The sequence below is a fragment of the Trichoderma asperellum genome, chromosome 2 (assembly GCF_020647865.1).
Source record: "Trichoderma asperellum chromosome 2, complete sequence".
NCBI lineage: Eukaryota > Fungi > Ascomycota > Sordariomycetes > Hypocreales > Hypocreaceae > Trichoderma > Trichoderma asperellum.
The window spans coordinates 5,182,564-5,202,690 of NC_089416.1; the positions used below are offsets into that span (position 1 = coordinate 5,182,564).

The 20,127-nt window shown below is 49.9% G+C and overlaps 5 protein-coding genes and 1 non-coding gene across 6 annotated transcripts; 3 read left to right on the forward strand and 3 right to left on the reverse strand.

Moving 5' to 3' along the window:
• The first annotated feature begins 2,141 nt into the window (after positions 1 to 2,141).
• TrAFT101_004019 (uncharacterized protein) lies at positions 2,142 to 3,234 on the forward strand. The gene is made up of 3 exons (XM_024901648.2): positions 2,142 to 2,440; positions 2,520 to 2,888; positions 2,957 to 3,234. Exons 1-3 carry the CDS (start codon positions 2,212 to 2,214, stop codon positions 3,043 to 3,045), a joined length of 687 nt encoding a protein of 228 aa, XP_024766205.1. The 5' UTR covers positions 2,142 to 2,211; the 3' UTR covers positions 3,046 to 3,234.
• TrAFT101_004020 (uncharacterized protein) lies at positions 3,088 to 4,892 on the reverse strand. Its single transcript, XM_024907271.2, has 3 exons — positions 4,522 to 4,892; positions 3,555 to 4,375; positions 3,088 to 3,494 (listed from the first exon to the last, which is right to left on the reverse strand). The coding sequence occupies exons 2-3, from the start codon at positions 4,279 to 4,281 to the stop codon at positions 3,325 to 3,327; spliced, it is 897 nt and encodes a 298-aa protein (XP_024766204.2). The 5' UTR covers positions 4,282 to 4,375; positions 4,522 to 4,892; the 3' UTR covers positions 3,088 to 3,324.
• A 1,219-nt stretch (positions 4,893 to 6,111) lies between these two features.
• On the reverse strand, positions 6,112 to 10,558 carry TrAFT101_004021 (uncharacterized protein; the record flags this gene model as incomplete). The annotated part of the gene is made up of 3 exons (XM_024903121.2): positions 6,112 to 6,312; positions 6,379 to 10,377; positions 10,466 to 10,558. The coding sequence occupies 3 exons, from the start codon at positions 10,556 to 10,558 to the stop codon at positions 6,112 to 6,114; spliced, it is 4,293 nt and encodes a 1,430-aa protein (XP_024766203.1).
• Positions 10,559 to 11,973: 1,415 nt separating this feature from the next.
• On the reverse strand, positions 11,974 to 13,725 carry TrAFT101_004022 (uncharacterized protein; the record flags this gene model as incomplete). The annotated part of the gene is made up of 1 exon (XM_024898946.2): positions 11,974 to 13,725. One exon carries the CDS (start codon positions 13,723 to 13,725, stop codon positions 11,974 to 11,976), a length of 1,752 nt encoding a protein of 583 aa, XP_024766201.2.
• Positions 13,726 to 15,245: 1,520 nt separating this feature from the next.
• TrAFT101_004023 (uncharacterized protein) lies at positions 15,246 to 16,431 on the forward strand. The gene is made up of 2 exons (XM_024902235.2): positions 15,246 to 15,577; positions 15,645 to 16,431. Exons 1-2 carry the CDS (start codon positions 15,255 to 15,257, stop codon positions 16,285 to 16,287), a joined length of 966 nt encoding a protein of 321 aa, XP_024766200.2. The 5' UTR covers positions 15,246 to 15,254; the 3' UTR covers positions 16,288 to 16,431.
• A 1,110-nt stretch (positions 16,432 to 17,541) lies between these two features.
• Positions 17,542 to 17,629, forward strand: TrAFT101_004024. The gene has a single exon. It is a non-coding gene; the product is annotated as a tRNA-Val (tRNA).
• Positions 17,630 to 20,127: the final 2,498 nt, after the last annotated feature.

A 20,127-nucleotide genomic window follows, 5' to 3' on the forward strand; every position in this document is an offset into this window, starting at 1 on the left:
AATATATCACTACTCAGACTATTGTTGATTGTTGCTTCTATACTCGCATCAAAATCTTCAAAATTCTCGCTCTTAGCCTCCCTTTTAAGCTGTCTCCGGGTTCATCAGCTTGCGTCTGATACACTAGCTTTTTGGTTTGATCTCAGCTCGCTCCAGTCCCGCACAGGCACTACAGTTGGATCATAATCTGTAACAACCGTCCATATATCCCCATCTTTATCTTCCTTTCTATTTACAGACTCGACGAAAGTCTGTAAGGCCTCTAGACTCGGGAGACATACCCATCCGTATGTCATCCCGCTGTTAATCCCCACGGCAGTCGGATTATAGTCATTAAATAGTTCAAATAGATCTTGGACCTGCATATTGCTAAACCCTGACGTGCGACTAAATCTAGTTATATATGGAAAGAATTCTTTCGGCCTAGTCCGTGCACCCTTCCACAGTCTCTTTTCCTCTAGTATGGCAGGAGTATTCGAATGTTTACGGGAAAGCTTTTGCTTATTTTTTTTTTATGAAGTAATAATAATACTCAACTTCTCAGAATTATAAGGGGGTCCTAATAATTGAATAAGCAGCGCTGTTACCCGAACAAAGTCTGTAGCTGCATTGTGTTGAAAGGCTGCGCTTTGCAAGTCTTTTGCATGCCTTCCAAACCCACAAGCAACAAGGGTATCGCGCAAGCCAGGATGCAAGACGTTGGATAAACTGCTTGCCAGTTCTTGGAGGTCTAAGCAATGTGTAAAATGTTTTAATAGGGTGGGATAAAGGCTTGAAAGCACCCTGAACTCAAGAACAAGTCCAAATCCAGCCAAAATGAGAGGCGAATCGCTCAACGCATCTGCATTTCGTAGCCTGGAATGACCGAATAATATTTAGTATAATAAAGTCTACTTTATTGCTTTAAATGTTGTAGTTTTTGCTGTATTAGTGGATTTTACAATAGCTCTCTCTCCCTTCTTCTGTCGATCACTCGTATCCAGTGAGTTTCTGCTCTATTGAAACAGCTAGCTGCGTTTTATGTTTTAGGTAGTGTATAAATGAAATAGCTGAAATCCGTATGGAGAGGAGGTAGCAGAGAGATGTCAATTTCTGCAGGCTTCAAATTATCGGCACCCCAAGACTCAGCATCAATCACAACAAAAGCAGCGCCATCAGCGGCGGCCGTTTTGAGCGTCATATGTGTCCATGATAGGAGACTTATAGAGTGCTCGCTAGTGCTTGGTTTTGAACCCTGGTGGATGCGGAGAGTAGGGCATGTTGAGCGTTGTGTAGATGGATGGGTGGATGCTTGAAGCTAGGAGAGAAATAGGTAAGAAAGATGAGCTCTAAATATCTTAGTAGGAGAGATAAATCTTCGAGTAAGGTTTTCACTTGCTTGGCTGCGCAACACTAGAAAGGAAAAATATAATAGATGCTAGATATGTATGTATATATATATATATACAGGCTAGGCAACTTTGGTGCATATGAACTCAGGTACATGTGTATTTCACATGTATATCTCAAGTACCTTAGTAGTTACAGTGCACAACTCCCCCGTTCATAACAAAGTAAAATAGAATTGGGGTTAGAAATAGACGCCAAAATAGACCATTTGTAATTTTGAGTGCCAGTGTGTCACTTCGCTCAGAGTTTCGTGCAGCATCGGCGGGACGACAAATAGTGGTAACAGTTGTTCTTCACAGAACCCTAGGAATACATCAATGTACATGTAATTACACTGCATACTACCTACCTAGGTAGGCAAACAACTAAAAAGAATGCCAATAGAATTCCAACTAATAGTGGCTAATTATAAAACTAAGCGTAAAGCATTTGAGATTATTGTTTCGCGCACGACGCCAGTGCCAAGTGAAGCAAAGGCCGGGGCCCATTGAGGGAAGAAAGTAAAGCATCTGCATCTTCTTCACCCATTTACTTGCATCGTATGTATAGAACTAATAGCCAGCCATGCATTGCATCACCGTATTTAGCCATTTGCTGTTCATTCCTTCATGTGATATTCATTACCCAAGATCTGCTTGTTTAACACTGCGGATCCCCGGCCTCGGCAGGCCCCACAGCGGATCCCCAACCGTTGAAAGGCCCAAAAAATGCAACCACCAAAATCTCCAGCATCACCAGCCTCTTCCTGCTTCTTCTTCTTCTTCTTCACCTTGTCACACCGCGCGAAGCTCCCCGACACGCGCAATTCTTCCGCAATTGATCATGGCGCCCTCCAAGAGTGCATCGGCCCAAAAGCCGCCCGCGTCCCCCGTCAAGAACGGCTACCTGATCCTCTACAATGCCGCCTCTGCTGCCGCCTGGTATCTCGTCCTCCAAGGGACCGTCGCGGAGCTCGTCAAGTCCGGCCCGGAGTCGGTCTACCTCGGCGTCGGCGAATTCACCAAATGGACCCAGACGGCCGCGGCCATGGAGATCCTGCACTCCCTCTTCGGTAAGCCAAAGTCTTGCCCGCATCGCATCTTGCCCAGTCAGTTGGTTGGCCCGCTCTTCTAATGCATCAAAAACCACAGGAGTCGTCCGCGCGCCGCTCTTCACGACGCTCATGCAAGTCGCCTCGCGCTTCCTCCTCGTCTGGGGCGTCCTCTTCCTCTACCCGTACCTCGCCGTCCAGTCGCCCACCTACAGCTCCATGCTCATCGCCTGGTCCGTCACCGAAGTCATCCGCTACTCCTACTTCGCCCTCTCGCTGTCCGGCCTGACGCCGCGGATCCTCACCTGGCTGCGCTACAACACCTTCTTCATCCTGTACCCGATTGGCATCCTGAGCGAGTGCTCGCTCGTGTACCTCGCTGCTGTGGGCCCGGCCGCCACGGCGACTGAGTATCCTCTGACCCTGATGCCGTATATTCTGTATGGCATTTTGGTGGTCTATGTTCCTGGTGAGTTGGCGATCAATGGAGATGGGGAATGAAGAGAAGAGATTCTAACAAATGCTTTTTTTAATTAGGTGCTTATATCCTCTACACGCACATGATGGCCCAGCGAAGAAAGGTTATGCGTGGCTTAAAGGCCAAGAACGAGAAGGCGACTCAATAAACAATAGAAGACGAAAATATGAAAGATGAGCATAATACTCTAAAACGGGGGGCACGGTTTATTGTTATTGGACATGATGAACGACAAAGATGTAACGATACAAGAAATAAAGTCAAAACCATACGGAGTGTGCATAGGTACAGACAGTAGTAATGCTAATTGTAGAAAATACACACAAAATCAATCGCCTTCTCCTGTCCCCTAAGCAAGTCAAACACCTATATCCATTTGTCATGTATCCCTTTAAACTGCATGTCTATGGCAGCATCACCATCTTCGTCATCTCAGCCGCCGGAGCTGCTGCTGCTGCTGCTGCTGCTGCTGTTGAGACCTCGACCGCGGCTCATGGCTGCCTTCAGCCCAATCCCTTTGCACCCACATGGCAATCAGGTTCTTGGAGTCCTGCAGCAGCTTCTCGTAGGCCGGGTTATTCTGCGGCTCAAACATGGCTAATACAAACCGTTAGCATCAGACGAGAAAGAAGGGGATTAGCAAAGAACAAAACGCACTTATATGTGCCGTCACCTCATCCTTGGCCGTATCATTGACATTGTCTATCCACTTCCCAGACGGCTGCTTGCTCGGCACCACGCAAAACGTCCTGTCCTTGCCCAGCACCGTGCCAACCATGCTGACCTCCTTGCTCTCGGCAGCCTTGCCCAGCCGCGTATACACATTCGCATAGCCAATGTTGAGCTCCGAGCTCAGCCTCACCATGTACGACACGCGCTGCTTGAGAGCCTCCGGCCGGGCCAGACAGCCCACGAACTCGAGGTGCGACGACACCCACGACCACCCAGTCGAGATGTGCTCGCGGTTCATCCACGCCGCAGCGCCGCCCGCAGCGACGGCACTGGCCGCAGCTCCGTACATGGCAATCTTTCCCCATCCCCATCCGCCGCTGCTCTCGTTCTTGGCGGCCGTAGTCGTCGTGAGGGCAGAAGAAGAAGAAGCAGCAGCGTCACCGCCACCACCACCGCCAACCATCTTCCACACCGAGCCCAGCTGCGCCAGAGCCGACTGCGCCGTCTGGTAATGCCCCTCGGCGCCGTACGCAACCACGCTGGGGGCAATGCCCAGGTACGGCGTGTCAAAGGCCAAGACGCCCTGGATGCGAGGGAACATGAGGCTGTTGAAGTTTGGACGGCCCCCGGACTTGTCGATGCCGTCCTCCGTGTAGATGGGCCGCTCCGAAGCCAGGCCCATGACGGTCTCTGCGGCGACGATGCCGCCCATGGAATGGCCAATCAGGATGGTGCGGACGGATGGCTCGACGGTTGGCGAGGCCGTTCCCTTGGCCACTTCATAGTCGATGATTTTGTTTTCCAGCCTATTGAGTGCCCAGCCCAAAAACGTCAGCACAATGATTCAAATGTTTACCTTTTTTCACTTCGGCGTCTTGTTCTGTGACACAAACTGCGCTTTGGAAATCCTTTCCCCCATCATGGATGAAACCGCGTTGTCGTAGTAACTCACCAGCTGCGGAATTTGCTCACGGCCTCTCCCAGGTCTCCCCTCGTGTCATACTTGGGATACACCAGCACCTTGATGCTGAAGCCGGGCAGCTCTTGCGCCACGGCAGTGCGCAGGTCCTCGACAAACGAGTAGTCGTTGCCAAACGTCGACTCGCCTCCCTAGAGTAGCCCATCCGTCAGTCAATCAATCCATCAATCAGTTGTCAAACCCAATCTCATTCATCAACCAGCCACTCAGCGAGCAATCTGTTACGCTTGCAGCAATGTGAAGACAAAGAGCAATTTCACTCCTTTGTGCCAACTACGCCCCTTCCAGTATTCTAGCCCACCATCATAGCCCGCCATAGCAAGCGGTGGGGGATCCAGCATAGGCAAACTCCCAGAAATTACAACGTACCTTGAAGCCATGGATAAAGCACAAAATAAGCGTCTTCCTCATCTTGTCGTCACCAGAGTAGAACCGTTACTGCGCTCTCTTTATTTTCCCAACCAACGGCCGCCGCCAGCAAGTTTTCGAACACCAGAAGGGATGTCGCCAGTTGTCCTCTTCAGCTGTGAAAATTCGATGCCATCTCACTGTGCATCGAAAAGGGGATGCAATGTGGCCCAATAGGCAGGGGATGCGGATTTGTAGGTGCAGATATTGGGCCAGCAAAGGCCGCCGAGTGGGTGGCGAAGCTGCGGCGGCAGATGGATTGGCGGCGCTGACGGCATTTGGCGCGGTGGGCCAGTCTCCAGTATAGTGGACATGCACAGTGTAGTGCAGTGCAGTGCAGCAGCAGAGCGCTAGGGCATTGGCGCTGGAGCTGCCCATCTCTTAGCACCGCCTAGCGCTAATATGCAACGTATCTCATCCGGTTCTATACAAACATGTGATGCATATGTTGGCAGTTTGATATGTTGGAAGCAGAGCAATTCTTTCATTTTTGCATGATTCATGAGTCGTGCTTCTTTAATATACTACATCTATATATATAAAATGATTCGCATCGTCCCCTGCATTATGAAATGTCGCGACTGTATCAACGTCTATTAAGAATACATTTTACTACTTTATCTAGACAATGCACAGGCAAGAAGACGACCAACTCAATGAGACGCAGCCAGCCACCAGTCACAAATAGACCAGGCCGCCTTGTACTCTTGACTCGTCTCCTCTCCATCCTCCGCGTCCCTAATTAGAAAACTTAGAAAGAACACAAAAAAGAATCTCTCTGGTCATCCAAATATGCCGCCCAGATGCTTCAGCCTTTCGCCTCCTGTCTCTCCATCTTCATTCTTCATCTTGTACATGGTTGGTATTTTGGCCTACCTTAGGCCTGTTCCTCCCCCTTTCCCTAGGTTCACATGAATAAAACGCCGATCCTTCCAACGCCGCAGAATACATGATTAAACAAGCCGCTTGCGGGGCAGTCGTTGGGAGATATTCTTCCTCCTAGTGCCGTCAATTTTGTTTTTTTCTCTCTTTATAAATTATATTCCCGCTGGCAAGCATGTAGACCCCCAATTTCGTCGTAAGTGGGCACGTCACTCTTCTCAGTCATGAAGAGAAAGAGGGATGTGCATAATCAATCTCCCTTCTCTCTCTCGCTCAGTCTTCATCGCTCTGGGCGGCAGATCGTGCCCCGTTGGCTTCCCGCGCCGCGCTAGAGATGATCTTGATGCGAGTTCCGCTTGGCTGGGGGGTGCTTCCATTGCCTGAAGGCGCTGCTGATCCTGCTTTGCCGGGTTCTAGCTCAAGAAGCTCCGGGTGTGCGTCCAGCTCCTCTTGGTATTTCTTCGTAAAGAATTCCTATTTTAAATGAATTAGCACATGTTGCTGTAGGCGTTTGTCTCTTTTTATTTCTTTTCAACTTACATCCATCGTTTTCGCATCCTGATACAGGATACTGCCGTCCTCATTATACGTTTGACAGTTGCGTATCAGCAAGTCAAAGTCTTTGCGAAGGTCGTTCAAGCAGTTGTACTCTTCCTTCTTGATACGCGTCTGTATATGATTCATGCAAATGGGGTTTTGGATAATCACATAGTAGTCGGCATACTCGCGTTTCGGAGGCAGTTTGACAAAAGGTCCAATAATGAGACGCTTGCCGGCATCGGATTCGTCGTCCTCGGCAGGGGGTTCAATGTCGTCCACTTCCAAGTTCATCAGGCTGTCATATAATGCTCGCAAGCTCTTCTGAAGCACCTCCCGTTGCTGAGATCCCAGCCGGGAATCACCATGGGCAGCAGACTTGCTAGGTCGACCCTGAGGGCCACGTCGCTTCTTAGCAGGAGGCTCATCCTCCCCTTCTTCTGCCTTGCGCTTCTCGTTCTTGCTTCCAGGTTTGCGCCCTCTCTTCTTGGGCGTCTCCAATTCCTCTGTGCTAGCGCGACTGACGGAAGGCGAGTTGTCCGAGCCCATCTGAGATAATCGCTTAAGCCTATTGGCCTCTCTCTTATCCTTGCGTGCCTGTTTACGCGCTGCCGCCGCCTCTGGAGAATCCTCGTCGTCGTCCACCGCCATCAACCACTGCTCTTCTGTCAAGCCATCGTCATATTTCACCTTGGTACGCTCACGAGCACCGCGACCAAGGATAATCTCTTCAGCGTCGTCCTCGATGGGGTTGCCTTCATTGAGATAGATGTCAGGCAATTCGTCTTCGCCCATGAGTCGAGGTTTTCCTTTTGGACCACCATAGATGCCATCTTTTTGTCGCTCTTCGTCAAGCTTCTGGAAGGTGAGGAGTTCGTCATCATTACGGGCAAGTAACATGTTGAGCTCTTCGTCTTCCATCTCCTCTTGCTCGCCAGACTCAGCCATATCGGCGGTTTCCAGGAGAGTTCGAAGCATAGCATCACGATCCGTCTCTGAAGATTTGTTATCAAAACGACCTGCTTGGATGACCTTGCCGTCCATATCTAGCTTGAACCGAGCACGTTCCAAAATCTTCTCCTCGACGGAATTAGAGCTGATCAGACGCAGAATTCGCACTTCATTCTTTTGGCCGATACGATGGGCACGATCCTGTGCCTGTAAATCCTGGTGAGGATTCCAGTCAGAGTCGTAAATAATGACAGTGTCTGCCGTCTGCAAGTTAAGACCCAAGCCACCAGCACGAGTAGATAGCAAGAAGAGAAAGTAATCTGAGTCGGGGGCATTGAAGTCTCTCAGGAGGTCGGATCGCTCGTCAGATTTGGTTGTACCGTCCAAACGCAGATACTTGTAGCTTCGGTAACGAAGGTAGTCTTCCATGATATCCATAATCGCCGTCATCTGGAAGAACATCAAGACTCGATGGCCAGTTGCCTTGTACTTGGGCAGAATTCGGTCCAGCAGCTCGAATTTACCTGCCGTCCTCCAAAGAAGATCGTTGCTAATGTTGAGGGGATTCATGACATTCTCGACCACGTCAAAGACAAAGGGATGGTTGCAGAGCTTTCGCAGCTGCATAATCATGTTGCTCAATCCACGAGCACCAGTCTTGCCACCCTTGCCATCGCTGACAACCAGCTTGTTGTGGGTAACCATCTGTTTGTAGAGCTTGGACTGCAGGGCGGAAAACTTGCACTTGATAACCTTTTCGGTCTTGTCGGGCAAGTCTTTCTCGACGTCCTTCTTCAAACGACGCAGGAGGAAAGGCCGCAACACCTTATGAAGACGTCGAATGACGAGAATCTGTTCTTCTTCAGTGAGTTCCATTTTGTCTTGACCGCCAGTGTTGGCAAAAGGAGTGTTGAACCACTCGTCAAACGTCTTGACTGATTTAAAAATGTTTGGCAGAACAAAGTTGAGCATGGCCCACAGCTCAGACAGATTGTTCTGGAGAGGAGTACCGGTGAGAATAAGTCGGAAACGGGTGTTGTAGTACTGCTGAATAGTTGCGCTGAGCTTCGACTGTGTGTTCTTCATTCGGTGACCTTCGTCGATAATCATGTGGAACCACTTGATCTTGCTGAGGATGGGTCGATCTTTGATAATGTACTCGTAGGTAGTCAGAAGAACCTGGAAGCGGCCCTGGCGAATCTTCTCTTGCTGTAGCTTACGGGTATTGGGGGGACCCTTGTAAACAACACGAGATACAGACGGGGCCCACTTTTCGAATTCGAGGTTCCAGTTGGTCAGTGTACTGAGAGGGACAATGACCAAATAGGGTCCGCTCTGCTGCTTCTGCTCAATCAGGTAGGTAATCAGACTAATGGTCTGGATCGTCTTTCCGAGACCCATTTCATCTGCAAGGATACCGTTAAGATTGTTGTTATATAGTGAAATCATCCATTGTAGACCCTTGATTTGGTATTCCTTCAGCGTGCCTCCCACAAGAATGCTTGCTTGCTGGGTAACTTCTTCGCGGATGCGATGCGCCACAGCGTAGTAGTCAATCTTCTTGCCGCTATCTTCTTCGTCGATTTCACTCTCTTCGTCAATAAACTCGCCAACATCCGTGCCGTATGTCTCAGCAGCTTGGCGCTGTTGAGCCTTGACTGATGATGCAAGCTGGTGCAAGAAGCCGTCGGTCTGCTTAAGCAGATGCGTAATACGGGTATCCTTAGCCTGGTCAAGCAGTTTGAGATAAGCTTCTTCGTCGTTAGCCTTGAGAGCCTGCAGACGCTGCTTCGCTGTTCTCTCAATGCGCTTCTGCTCTTCCTTTTCGATGTTGAAATGGTGAGAGTACATGAGCCTGCTGAGCTTATGTGACTTGTTCTTCTGAGCCGCCGCGGTCTCGGTGATCTCGGCGCGGTGGTTATAGATGGCTCGAAGGAAGTCATTGTGCTTCTTCTTTTCGCGATTCTCACGAGCATCACGCTGCTGCTTCTCAAGCTTCTCTGTAATGCGAGCTTCCCGGACGTTCTGCTTCTTCATACGACGGTAGTTTGTCCGGTTGGTCGTCATTGCCAGATTATCGTAGTGCATCATCTGACGAGCAATCTTCTCGCGAAGAGCTCGCTGTTTCGCATACAAGGCCAGGCTCTTCATTTCGATGACGGCCTTGACCTTTACAGAGTCATCAACTTCGACGTTCTCCTTGGTCGTATCCCAGTGGGCAATGTTGGCGGGCAGATTCTTCAGCTCCGAGTATCGCTGGCTCATGCGGTTGAAGACGACGACCTCTCTCTCGTAACGCAGGTGGTCAAAGTCAATGCCAGTCGGGAAGACGCCAGGAATAAACCAGCGATTCTTCCGCTGCGCATGGTCGAAATATTTGATAGAGGGCCGAATCATACTGCTGCCGTATGGTGACTTTACGGTCTTGTATGTGTGTGGCTTAGGGAGAGAGAGCGCATCGTCTTGGGCGGCAGCATCAACACCATTCGGTGTGGGCTTTGAAGCATCCGAGCCAGGCTGGGGGGTCTTTGTTGCAGCAGGAGTTTGAGCTGAGGCCATGACAGCTGCTTGGCGCTGTTGGCGCTGCTGGAAGATTGCTTGCTGTAGCTGCACGGAAATCCCTGCATTTTTGCCGAGAAGCTTAAAAGCATGAATCTGTTGTCTAAGTAGACCAAGCTGCTTCTGCGTAAAATGACTTGATGATGAATTTGAATTCGGCTGTGCAGGAGTATTCGGGGCAGTGGTGCCAGATGCATTCTGGTTAGGCGCAGCAGCCGCCGTTCCCATGGCGTTTGGCAGAGCAGCACCCTGCGTCGTCTGAGGCGCGCCGTGTTGCGGTCGCTGGACACCATTGATGGTTCCATTGACTCCGTTGGCATTGCCGTTCTGGATGGCCTGAGCATTCTGCTGCATCTGCTGCTGAGCCTGGATGTACTGCTGCTGATTTCGTCGCATGTTGTGTTGCTGTTGGAAGTTGAGCAGGAATTGCGACGCCTTGATATACTCGGGATCGTTTGGCTGGACGCCCGATTCTTTCATTTGTTTGAGTTTCTATGCAGAGTTATAACGTCAGCTACATATCTCAGATAGGATACAAGCAACGCGAGGTAAGCATTGCAACACGCGTAAGTCTGCGTACCCGAAAGACCTCTTCGGCCTGTTGCTTAGTCGCCCCGGCAGGCATTGGCGCGCCCGGGTGCTGCACGGGGGGCGGGATCTGTACTGAAGCCATGGTTGCGTTTGGCGATGGCGTTGGACCAAAACGTTGAAACTATCGACTCCCCAATGTGTATCTCGATATAAATCCACCTATAAACAGTGCATAGCGAGGAGCGAGTGTCTGGAAGTCGTGCCCGTAGGGTGCGAGACGAGTCTTTTTTTTTGTTGTTTTTGTTTTTGTTGTTGCTGTTGCGACTCAGTGCGAGACGTGAAGTAATATCAAGAATGACGAGAAGTGGAAAAAAAAAAAAAAGTTGGTTGAAGAGTGGCGCGTCAGAACTGCACAAGGCACATAAAACAAGAACGGGAGAAGAAAAGTAATAATGCGCGGCAAGTTGGCGTCGTCGAGACAAAAAGTCACCAGAGGTGAAGCCGCTGGTTGGGCAAAGACAGAGTCGAGGTGAGTCGAGTCGAGGTGTAGAAGCGAAGCTCAACAGCGTCAGCCTTGCGACAGAGCCGTGGACGCGGATGTGGGGGATCTCGAGGCTTGCAGAAAAGATTCAACCCCGAAGGGGGCTGCGAAGGCGAAGCAGAAAAAAAAATCCTGCCCAGGGGACGGCGCGGCGCGTCGGATCGGGTGCCGCAGGCGTGAGCGGCGTGCAAAATCGCGTGAAACACGAGGTTTGCGAGGATTGGAGATGGACGCCGATGGTTTGCGAGGGGACCTGGCGATTTTGGGGATGCGCGCGCTGGCCGGTTGATGATGGGGAGTGGTTGAAGACACAACTGACAAGATTCGGCGTGATGGCTGGTGCGGTTCTGGCTCGGCGCGCTTCAGTACATTTCAGCACGGCTCCTGCGCACGCCTCAGGCTGGCACAGCAAAAGGAAGAGAATTTGCGTCGAATTAGGTCTAGGGCGGCTTTGGAGGTCACGTGGAGCGATACTTGCACCTTGTACTCTCTACCCGGCGCCTCCCTCTCAGGCCAAGGCCCACATTTTCGTCCTGGGGCCTCGTCTCTCGAGAGCAGAACAGCAGCAGTAGCTCCAAGAGGCTGCCATAAAGCCTCTAACAGTACCTATCTAGCAGTATCTACTTAGCAGTATCTAAGCCCAGCACCTGTTGTAGGAATCCAGTCAGATACTCCTCAGCCTTTTGGCAGCAGTACCTACTATACCTACTACCTGATTTGGTTAAAGAAGTCATCATTACCGCGGTTTTTATCTTCATATGGTATTTGGTGGTGGTCGGGGCGGCTATATCTCGAATGCTATTCGAGTTTTCATCGATATTCGTCCTTGTAGACAAAGTAGATGGAAACGGCAATACAATACGAAAGCGTAGTGTCGGGACTGAAGCGCTGATGTCGTTGTGACGATCAATTTGCCCAAACCACAATACTAGACGAGGCTCGAGTAGGCAGCTGCATCGTAGTCCCTTTTCTTTCCGATCCACTGCTTCCTCTTCTCGCTGGGCATATTTTTCACTTCATCGCTTTGCACGCTTCTTGTCTGGGCCTTCCTCTTCGTCGTCGCTGAGCTCGGCGTACTGCGTCTGCGGCTGTGTCTTACTCCAGGCCTTCGTGAACATGGGGTCGCTCTGGGCCTTGTCAGCATACTTCAACAATGCTTCACGCGGATCCTCGTGCAGCATCTTAGCCAGAGGAATGTTCTGCGCAATGTGCTTCTCGTCTGGCTGGCTTTTCTGAAAGGGCGTCTGTAGCGGGACTTCGGGTCGTCGAGGGTCTTTCGATTTGCCTGTACCCGTGACTCCGGCTTTGCGCCCGCCGCCCATCGCGCCGGGGACAACGATGGAGTCGCCTGATATGCCAACGTTTTGGTCCATTGTAAACTCAGGGTTATCGTCAATATGGCGTTTCTTCGGCGCTCGCGACATGACCTCTACAGCACCGCGGGAAGACATGGTCGGGTTGTACAAGACGTGCGTCTCGGCGTTTGCTGAGCCTGTAACAATCTGGTTAATCTTAGGATGCCAGTCCACAGCAATCAAAGCTGAACCCGGCGTGATCGGAGTGACGTGTTCTGGCTGAAGATTGCCCGGGTTCAGGATGTGGAGATGGCCCGTGGCTGAGCCAGTGATGATGCTGGTCGAGTTGGGTGCGTATCGAATGTTGCTAGTTGGATAGCTATCCGAAGTTGATGTGTGCGATACTGTGACGAGTGGTTTGTTGAATTTTCGGGTATCCCATAGTTTGATCAAATCATCGCCGCCCCTCGTAACTACCATACGGCCATCGGAAGAAATGTCGATGCCGCTTGTCCAGGTCTGGGGCTTGTGCGCCTCCTTGATCTCACCCGCCGGTCTCGTAAATGGCCCGTTACCGCCATACATTACCAGCGAGCCGTCGAGGGCAGCGCCGACCAGCACATTGCTTCCTTGCGCAGACAATTTCCATGCGACAGCGGTCATTTTGGTACGCCCAGCAGAGCCGGCGGCCTTTGACTTGAAGACAATGACTTCCTTCTGGGAACGTTTATTGTTAATGTCCCAGATTCGCAGCGTGCTGTCAGTTCCTGCCGTGACACAGAGGTTTTTATCCGTGGGATGCCAAGTGCCAGTTGTAATCTCGGAGATGTGTCCCTTCGTGTTGTGCATATCACGAAGGTACATGTCTCCCTTCACAAACTCGGTCAAGATATCTCCATCTCGCGACATGATCCTTGCCTGAGGGTGGGCGCACACGCATAGAAATGCTCCGCCCGACAGCGGGTTGAACTCAACCAGGTGGATGGGGTGGGCTTCTGCGCTAGCAGCAGTTCTCTTGGACACAAAAGGGTCAACGCTGCGAAATGCGCGGAGCGTCGTCGGCGTCATCGAGGCGAAGTCGTGGAGCTTGACAGTACAGTCTAGGGAGGCAGACGCCAATCGGCCACCAGCAGGGTCTAGAGAGACTGTGGTGACAGCGCGCTCGTGCGTCTTCAAAACAAGTTCGTGCGATACTGGGAATTCGTCTTCGTCGTCGGACTCATCTGAGTCGTCGCTATCGTCGTCGTCGTCGCTCGAGTCGCCCTTCCCTTTTGACTCCTGTGCTTGTGTCCTATCGCCATCCTTGCTGCCAGTCGCTGGTGGCTTATCCACTATTCTCCGGCTGCGGTCGATTTGGGCTGCAATATCAGCCTCCTTCGACTTCTTTCCGAAGGAGGCAGGGAGAAACGCTCTCATGGGATCATCTTCAGCGAGTTCAGGGCCCTCGATTTCGTACTCATCGTCGCTAGCCATGGCGAAAATCCGACAGAAAAAGGCGCGAGAGGGCAGACAAGCCGCCTAATAGAGAGAGAGAGAGAGAGGAGAGAGAAACGGGAGAGTTTGCAGGTGGGAGGGGAGCCGGGAGCCAGGAATTTCACAGTGGCAGGGGAATGACGGAAGCGCCACATCCACGATGCAAGTGCAAAATGCAGCACGGCACCGACCAGGCTTGGTGGGAACCTTGGCGCCTAACTCGCTGCTTGTTTGCCTGTCGGGTTCCAATAACCTAAATCAGCACAAAACCCAGCCAGTCAAATCATTGCTTTCCTTCGCTCTTCTCCAGAATTATCATCCTTGTTCTCCTTCTTATGGCAGTTGCCGCTGCTGCAATCTGTTCCGTTTGTACTCCATAGATCAGACAACTCAGCACAATTTGAGGGGGGCCCTAGAGAAGGCATCCATGCCATGTCACGATTCAGTAGACGATGGTCCGCGTGGCACACTATCACGAACCAATTCGATCCTCGGAGCCACCGTAATTAAATTGGCTGGCGGGCGAGGAGAGCCACGGCTGGGATCCGCCAAAAAGCAAATTTCACGAAGCAGAACCTACGTCCCCTGCAAAGTATAAACTATCAGGTTCTTATGAACCGCCCAGAACTCCAAAGGCAATGTGCGATAGCACGATTTCAAGTCTGGCAATTTGGCAACACGCAAAATAGTTGCGGTGAGCTCTTTGCTTGCCATAGATCCATGTCTTGGGCTGAGACAGGCTTCTTAGTATGTCGCGCCGTTGCATCTCCAGAGTTACCCGCAAGCGATCATACCCATGCATCTCCCTATTCCCCCTACGCAAGGTCACGAGCGCATGGCCGCTCAATGAGAAAGCTTTGAATGCGTTCCACAGAGAATTGAGCTATGACCTACGCCAATCATCCATCGAGGATGGCAGGAAAATAGCTCACGTACCCCCATTTCCTGGGGCTGGCTTAAGACTCATCCTTTGCTTAGCTGGTTGCTAGACGTGAATTCAGTAGTAGTATTTTGGCTTTCAACATGAAAGGCTATTTTCCTTGAAGTATTTGGCATGCAAAACAAAGCTAATACGTAGATTAAACCGAAAAGAAATGGCATAACATAGACCCATTTAGTGCCTAGTTTGACTTGTATGTGGGCTTAATTCGAAATATACTCACGGATCTAGTCTGGTAGAGGCTTGACATACCCTACAAGCGACACGAAGCTGGAGCTGGCTATTAGCAAGCGATACGTTTCATGGCCAGTGGTAGATGAGAATAATAATATGACGTGAATGTCAATATCAGGTTGTTATGCAGTTAAATGTTAAACACGCGTAGCGACTATTTGTGTGTAATTTCACCAATAGATACTTGTAAATATAGAAAGATTTGAGCGTGCTGCATGCTTTTCTGCTAAAAGAAGGGCGGTACGTCATTGGCCCCACACCGAGAGAGAAGACTGACCGAAAGCAGCCTCACCGGCGCGTCTACGCGATCGCCTTGGAACATCCCACTATTTTGCTCTCTCGCCAGATCTACACAATGCCGCCAGAGCGCATAATTGACGAAGATGAAGAATACGAATCTTCTCAGGATTCCGACTTTGCGCCCGATGATGCGCCCGACGCTGCGTCCAGCTCTTCAGATTCAGAAGATGGCGACGACGATAAGGCTGCGAGAAAGCGCCAACGGCCGGTAAAAGATGCGAACGCCGAGGGAGGAGGAGAGCCGGATAACTCTGGCGACGAGGTGATAGTAGAAAAAGGCAGAAAACGACAGAAAAGAGCCAAAGCCAAGGGAGAAGTTGTAGATGACGAAGGTGGTGAAGGTGGCTTAATCAAGACGAGAAGTCAACGTGCCGCTGAGTATGCTTTAAGCTCTACTACTATGAGTGCAAAACGCTACGCCGGACATTACTAAAAAAAAGCATAGGAAGGAGGAACGAAAGTATGCTGCGAGCAGGGGGCCTGTGACGGTCGACATCGATGCAATTTGGGCAGAGATGAAAGCCGGAGGCTCCTCAGCATCAAGACCACCAGAAAACGCTGACGACATGGTCGTAGACGAAAGCGAGAAGATAGTTGCAGACGACAAGGGCGATTCAAAAGAGGATGAATCCTCCATGATCCGCATTAAGCGAACCTACAACTTTGCTGGTCGAGTCCATACCGAAGAAAAGCTCGTCCCTCGCGACTCAGCCGAAGCGAAGCTCTATCTGGCCTCCCAGGAGGGTGAAGCACCGCCAGACGCACTGCTAACTAAGCGACTTACAAAAAAGGCATTCCGGTCCGTCTTCGAACCTATTATAGAGGGCACAATAGGCCGTACAGATCTGAACCTGGGACTGGCGGCCAGAATGAAGGCAGCCAACGAAGCACAGGCAAAGAAGCTCAACACGGTGGAGAAGAGTCGCATGGACTGGGCTGGTTTCGTGGACAAGGAGGGCATCAAAGACGAGCTGGAGCTGGCTGGCAAGTCCAAGGATTCTTACGCCTCGCGGCAGGACTTCTTGGCGCGAAGCGAGGCCCTCAGAGAGAGCGAGGCCCAGAGGGCGAGGGTAGCAGGACGGTCGTAAACTGGCTAGAGGCGTTGGCGTTTGGAATGATACCACGGGTTAGAGTTGCAATATGTAATATTAAAAAGCAGCAATGCCTGAACTTGGCCTTGGAAATGGAATTAGTACATGCAGGGTATATCAAAGTATTTTGCCTCGCCATCGGATTGGACCCATATTTTGCAGGATTTCGCAAAGATGTTCTCCTATGGCTTGTTTCCTATGGAGATCTTTTGGCTCTCTATAAATAATCATAAGAACTCCTCGCCATCAAAGCATCCGGTTCGCGGAACCCAAGAGAGACGCAAGCATGGGTGACCAAAAAGACATTTCCCGGCCCAGCTGCCTGGCCGGAGCACCAGAAACCTTTTCATCAAACCCGGCGATGATGCAGGCAACGCTCAAGGCCTGGCAGGGTTCTTCTTCCTTATGCAGTGCATACTGCGAAAAGCTGCGAAAAGCTGCGAAAAGCTGCGAAAGGGGAGGCGAGCGAAGTTGATGGGAAGGAAATACAAGAGATGCTACACTATCTCGGCGATCACGGCGCTCAATTTCATGAATACTACCGAAACTCCACAGGCACATCGGCTATGTCTGAGTTTACCGGATTCTTCATCCAGGGCGAAGAGAGAAGCCTCGCGGATCTGCTCGCATCCCTTTCAACACCACGCCTGCGGCACCAAGGAAGCGCAGTCGACTTCTTCTCGAAGTGGAGACGGAAGATGGAGAAAAAGAAAGGAAGCGAACAGTGGCTTTGTAGCGGAACCGTAGTTGGATCTGAATTTGCCTCTCAATGGCAGCCTTTGATATAAGTTCGTCATCCGGCGTCTAAAGCTCTGAATGACAGATCCGCGTAACGGCCGGGGGTTGAGCCTGGACCTACATCTTCGAGATCGCCCCTTTTCTTTTCTTTTCTTTCTTTCTTTCTTTTCTTTTTTCTTTCTTTTTTCTTTTTCTTTTTTTGGAGCATCAAGGAATTCCAAATGGTTGCATTATACAACATAGATTGTGAGAAATACTATGAATTACCATTATATCAATGCTCTAATACTTTATTTCGTCTTCGAGAAAAAAATGATTTCGCAGATTAGAGCGAAGAGGACTGCGCTGCCTAATTGGGAAGAATGCCAAACTAGGCTAGTGCCAACCTGAAAAGGTCTAGTGCGGCGATCTCCACAGTACTCCATAAAACTTCTCACGATCCCGCCCTCCACACCACTTCGTCCTTCATTATCTCTGTTTAGAACAAGCTCCACCATCAAATCAGTTCTCATAGGTCGAATCGTATAGCGGTCAGTACACACGCTTCACACTGCATTTAAGAAGTGCGCGTGAGATCCGGGTTCGATTCCCGGTTCGACTACATGTTTCTTTTTTGATACTTTCCAGCACTTTTGTTGGAATGTGCGGCTTTTGACTGCCCGTGTGGCATCAAGAATCCCGGTGCCGTGGTGTTATTTTTAGAGTACCCTTGCTCGAAATTCAATTTATTTCGAGTAATCCTATGCCTGAGACGAATATCTGCATAGCGTGCTCATTCATCATGGCCTCGCCCCTGGGAGTGACACTTTGTTCCTGTTTTGTCAAGCGGGATCATGAGATTTATGTGCTGTTACGGGAGAAGTGTACGTTCAGCTTAGTAAATCTCAATGACACTTCCTTTTAATGGTCTAATGCTAGTACATGCATATTCTAAAGCCAAACAATGAATCCTTTCCGATTTTAGATTGCATAGTGCAAGCGTTTCTGTAATATCATTTAACCCATTTCAGCATTTCCAATCCATTGTTGTGGTATTTACACCTGTCAAGCTACCTTCTTGTACCTGAAGGCGATGTCCTACTTTTTCTAATAGATGAAGACGAACGTAAGGACGCCTGTCAGAAGATTGGCCTTGAGGTAGCATCGGCGGTTCCACTATGCGCTGAAGCAATTCGCAACCTCGGCGTCCGGAAAGCAGTTAAGATATAGGCAAGTAAATACCTCTTCTAGGTAGCTGCTTTTAATCGAGACGCAATATCTCATCCAAGGTCCAAACGCTGACTCGCCGAAAGCACCGACGCCAGCGCGAAGTGCATCCCAAGCGTCGTCTGCGGATATTTCTCTTATTGTCTCGTCAAGAATAATGCAGCTGTATTGTCGAAGCTACCGCAGTCCCATGAGTATATCAGTCGCCATGTTCTCTCGTAGGCCCAGCGCCCTTTATCTGGGCGCGTCACTTGTTAGCAATTTACATTTCAGTTTATTGGCTGGGAGTAAATGCCATCCCACCCACCCGTGATACCGCTTCTGGTGCAGCATACCGTGCGGACTCTTGGCGACCAGGCCATATAGGGACAAGACCTCACACTCCATCTGAAGAGATCGACGCCAAGGTCATCACTGATATGAGCCTCTTGGCAACTGCCCGAAATTCCTGTGCATGCCCCCCTTTATAGACTGATGTGAATGGAGATCTTGTGTGATATGCTAGCACTTGTCAAGATTTCCGATCACCAACAAAGGAATCCCTCTCCATGCGACCCTCCTTTTTATACCGTCATAACGACTGGTCACTTCGAAAAATGGAACTGGGCTGAAACGATTATCCTGAGACTTCCTGATACGTGGCTTATAATGTGGAAATATGCCCAGTCCCAATATTCACTATCCCTGCGGCTCCATTTTACCTTTACTTTTATAAGCACTGATACTATCTTGTTCGAGGTGCGGAACCAGTGACATAGGCCACAATATGTTGGATAGGAGTACATGCATATCCGGGACCTGCTGTCAAGGCTACCTTGAGGCTGCCTGTTTTTTAGCCTCAGCTTCTAGCAGGCCAGGGTATGTTCTCAGCGAGATCCTGGTAATCCAAATTATGATGACGAAAATACTTGTCTATTCTACCCAAAATACGATCCGAATCTGCGCTGAGACGTCTCGTAAGCACAAGTAGTTGTGACCGATATTAAGCTGTCTCCTTTTTCTAGGCGTCAGCGCAGAACTCGCCCTCTAAATCACAGGTAGAATTGGTCAAATTGCTGGTTGATATAGTACTACTGGGTATTTTGCTACACCTCGTAGACACAGATCTGCGTCGATTCTTCCCGATTTGGAAGACGGGCAGGCTGAAGATTATAGTACCGCCCAAGGACCAAATTTTGATCGAGATAGACTTTCGATGGGAACAAACATTAGTAGCAGATGAGGACCTATTCATGCCCAGATGATGAAGATCATAACCCGGCAATGCATCATGGTGCCTAAGTGTTGCCCGTTGTTGGCTGAAGTAAACAGGCCTAGCTGCATATTGACAGTAGTATTAGCCTCGCCATTCCTCTCGGCGGAGGGTTTAATCAAAATTTTGCCACGATATTTTTGGTTGCGCGAATAAAAATAAAGCTTCAAAAGAACCATGTATATTATAAATTAACTCACGTTACTGGGGACTGCGCAGGCATCTAAAGTGGGTAAGGTAATGGTACCGACTAGGAGCTATATACTGAAAACAATCTTTACCGAGGGCTATAATTTGAATCCTATTTCGGCCGCCGCCAAATAAGGCATAACTGTTCCTCTACGAAAAGTGGAGGTTGGGGGCTAAAACAATATACTACTATACGATGAGCGCGTATAGCAGCATCGATAGACCTTGCGGTAGAATTCAGTGAGACCTATGTGCTGACTTCCTCTTCAAATGGCCTATATAAAATTTAGCCGAGCAAGCACTGTCTATATGTTTGTTTCCACCGAGCCGACCATTTTTATAGAAATCTAAAGCAACCAACCTCATACATTGAGCAGATAGGTTTATTGGAATAGGAATCCTACAGGAAGAACATCGCGTGTTTTACATGGGTATATAAATCCTCTAGTCCG

Excerpts from the sequence above, each read along its gene's own strand:
- TrAFT101_004019 (XM_024901648.2), top strand. The coding sequence starts at position 2,212 with ATGGCGCCCTCCAAGAGTGCATCGGCCCAAAAGCCGCCCGCGTCCCCC. Across the intron at positions 2,441-2,519 it reads GATCCTGCACTCCCTCTTCG|GAGTCGTCCGCGCGCCGCTC; the intron begins GTAAGCCAAAGT and ends CAAAAACCACAG. Across the intron at positions 2,889-2,956 it reads TTTGGTGGTCTATGTTCCTG|GTGCTTATATCCTCTACACG; the intron begins GTGAGTTGGCGA and ends TTTTTTAATTAG.
- TrAFT101_004020 (XM_024907271.2), bottom strand. The coding sequence starts at position 4,281 with ATGGGCGGCATCGTCGCCGCAGAGACCGTCATGGGCCTGGCTTCGGAG. Across the intron at positions 3,495-3,554 it reads TGAGGTGACGGCACATATAA|CCATGTTTGAGCCGCAGAAT; the intron begins GTGCGTTTTGTT and ends GGTTTGTATTAG.
- TrAFT101_004023 (XM_024902235.2), top strand. The coding sequence starts at position 15,255 with ATGCCGCCAGAGCGCATAATTGACGAAGATGAAGAATACGAATCTTCT. Across the intron at positions 15,578-15,644 it reads AGAAGTCAACGTGCCGCTGA|GAAGGAGGAACGAAAGTATG; the intron begins GTATGCTTTAAG and ends AAAAAAGCATAG.